General features: G+C 37.5%; 1 protein-coding gene across 1 annotated transcript in view; it reads left to right on the forward strand.

Annotated features, from left to right (window-relative positions):
• LOC144961683 (uncharacterized) overlaps nt 1–442 on the forward strand; it is a 1,927-nt gene extending 1,485 nt beyond the window's left edge. Inside the window, exon 5 of the mRNA XM_078894785.1 lies at nt 333–442. Within this exon, the coding sequence (XP_078750911.1) occupies nt 333–442 (110 nt within the window). The remainder of the gene's footprint in view (nt 1–332) is intronic.
• The last annotated feature ends 2,293 nt before the right edge of the window (nt 443–2,735 follow it).

The following is a 2,735-nucleotide window of genomic DNA, read 5'->3' on the forward strand; positions in this document are numbered from 1 at the left end:
GCGCATAGTTGATGTAATGAACTGACAAACCAACCGGTAACCATTGTATTGTTCAAGGGATGCAACTCGAGAATATAACATAGGGTGTACACACCAAGGATTAATTCCCTTTATAAGTTTATATCAACACATCGACTACTACAGTTGTGTCTTAGAAAGAAGGCTATGCACCTGTCTTTCTTACATTTTTCTGGTCATTTCTCGGAAAAAATAATGTCATAGTGTGAGCTGTGTGACGGTAAAGGAGTAAACATTTCTTTTAAAAAAAAAACTAATAATCACACGGCTTTATATTATTCAAATATCTATGTTTATTCTTTTTAACTAAACAGATAAAAGTGTGCAATATTTCACAAAGACTTTGTCTGCAATAAACCCGGAGAAGTGCCCCAATAATTACATCAGAGAAGACAAGGTCTTAAAAGGCGTAAGTAATTTATGAGTTTGGTTTTGTTTCCTTAGTCTACATAATACAAAAATTACGGAGTAAAGGATCGGCTTCTACTGGGAGATAATTTGGAAAGTTCGGGGGGGGGGGGGGGGGGGGGGGGTTGTCTCAGTAAAGAAATGTAAAGAGATTTATCTAATTGTTAAGTTACATCAGAGTAAAAAAATACCTCCCCTCCCACTCCCCACTCATGTAGATTAATTCTCGGCTGGTACAAATACATTTTCTTTTTCTTTTCTTTCTTATTTTCCCCCAGATATATGTGACGGCCAGGAATAAATTTACTAAGGACGAACTTCAGATGGCCTTCCATTATTTAGGAGCCTATAGAAGGAAGACGACGGTGGATCCATGTCTAATAAGATTACTCAGGACAGCCTTCCCAGAGTTTCACAGAACCTTTGCCAAGATTAAAGATAAAACTTTAACAGATAAAATGCGAGCATGGCTTGAGGACAAAGACCTTATTTTCTAAAGCCTATACAGTCCATTTCTTTTCTTTTATTATGACAACAAACCAACGTTGAACTGGATCTCACTCCCTGGGAACATATTGTCGGCCGTGGAAGAAAGTTTCGTCAAACAGTTCATATATATTTATATGTTGCTGGAAAATTTAAATTGAAGTTAAGTTCATTTATTTTGTTGAAATTCCAAACAAATGGTATACTAATTGTAATTCTTTGTAAATTGGCGGGGTGGTAAACGCTTTATAAAGGCTGTCTAAAAAAAAAAGGTTCATATGAAATGTTCAGTTCATCTATATTTTTTTATTCCAGTACAATGCTTGCAAAGTGAAGAGTTAAGATTGGACGAGCCCAGCACGTCAAGAGTATATTTTGAGCCACCCATCGTGACCGACGTCCGGCTTTGCCTTCTGTAGAGTCCTCAACGTCGTCACCTGTAGTTCCCGGTATGTATGCAATACTAATTATGAACATTGTGCACCTGTCTTTCTTACATTTTTCTGGTCTTTTCTCGGAAAAAATAATGTCATAGTGTGAGGTTTTTGGCGGTAAAGGATTAAACATTTCTTGAATAAAAACTAATAATCACACGGCTTTACATGATTCAAATATCTATGTTTATTCTTTTAAATTAAACAGATACAAGTGTGCTATATTTCACAAAGACTTTGTCTGCAATAAACCCGGAGACGTGCCCCAATAATTGCATCAGAGAAGACAAGGTCTTAAAAGGCGTAAGTAAATTATGAGCTTGGCTTTGTTTCCTTTGTCTACGTAATACAAAAATTACCGAGTAAAGGATCGGCTTCTACTGGGAGATAATTTGGAAAGTTCGGGGTGAGGGGGGGGGGGTGTGGTGGTTGTTTGGGGGAGGGGGGGGGGTCTCTCTAAGGAGATGTAAAGAGATTTATCTAATTCTTAAGTTACATCGGAGTAACAAAATACCTCCCCTCCCACTCCCCACTCATGTAGATTAATTCTCTTCTAGTACAAATACATTTTCTTTTTCTTTTCTTTCTTATTTTCCCCCAGATATATGTGACGGCCAGGAATAAATTTACTAAGAACGAACTTCAGATGGCCTTCCATTATTTAGAAGCCTATAGAAGGAAGACGACGGTGGATCCAAGTCTTATAAAATCACTCAGGACAGCCTTCCCAGAGTTTCACAGAACCTTTGCCAAGATTAAAGATAAAACTTTAACAGATAAAATGCGAGCATGGCCTGAGGACAAAGACCTTATTTTCTAAAAGCCTCCACAGTCCATTTCTTTTCTTTTATTATGACAACAAACCAACGTTGAACTGCATCTCACTCCCTGGGAACATATAGTCGGCCGTGGAAGAAAGTTTCGTGAAAGAGCTCATATATATTTATATATTGCCTGAAATTCCAAAAAAAAAATGGTATGCTAATTGTAATTCTTTTAATAATAAACTTTGAATTTTATTGTAAATTCTGTCTCGTTTTCACAGAGGAGAGAAGAAGAAGAAGAAGAAGAAGAAGAAGAAGAAGAAGAAGAAGAAGAAGAAGAAGAAGAAGAAGAAGAAGAGAAGAAGACGATGAAGATGTAGCAGAAGAAGAAGAAGAAGAAGAAGAAAGAAGAAGAAGAAGAGAAGAAGAAGAAGAAGAAGAAGAAGAAGAAGAGAAGAGAAGGCTATGTGGTCTAGTGGTATGACACTCGCTTTCCTGGGTTCGAGCCTGGCTCGGCGCATAATTGTGTCCTTGGAATAGACTGTTTACTCACATTATCTCACCGTACTCAGGTGTAAAATGGATGCCTGACAGTTAACAACGTTGTCCCTGTCCGAAAAATTGT

This window comes from Berghia stephanieae, unplaced genomic scaffold (assembly GCF_034508935.2).
Source record: "Berghia stephanieae isolate SIO BIC M18660-M18661 unplaced genomic scaffold, UCSD_Bste_1.3 scaffold3587, whole genome shotgun sequence".
NCBI classification, from domain to species: domain Eukaryota; kingdom Metazoa; phylum Mollusca; class Gastropoda; order Nudibranchia; family Aeolidiidae; genus Berghia; species Berghia stephanieae.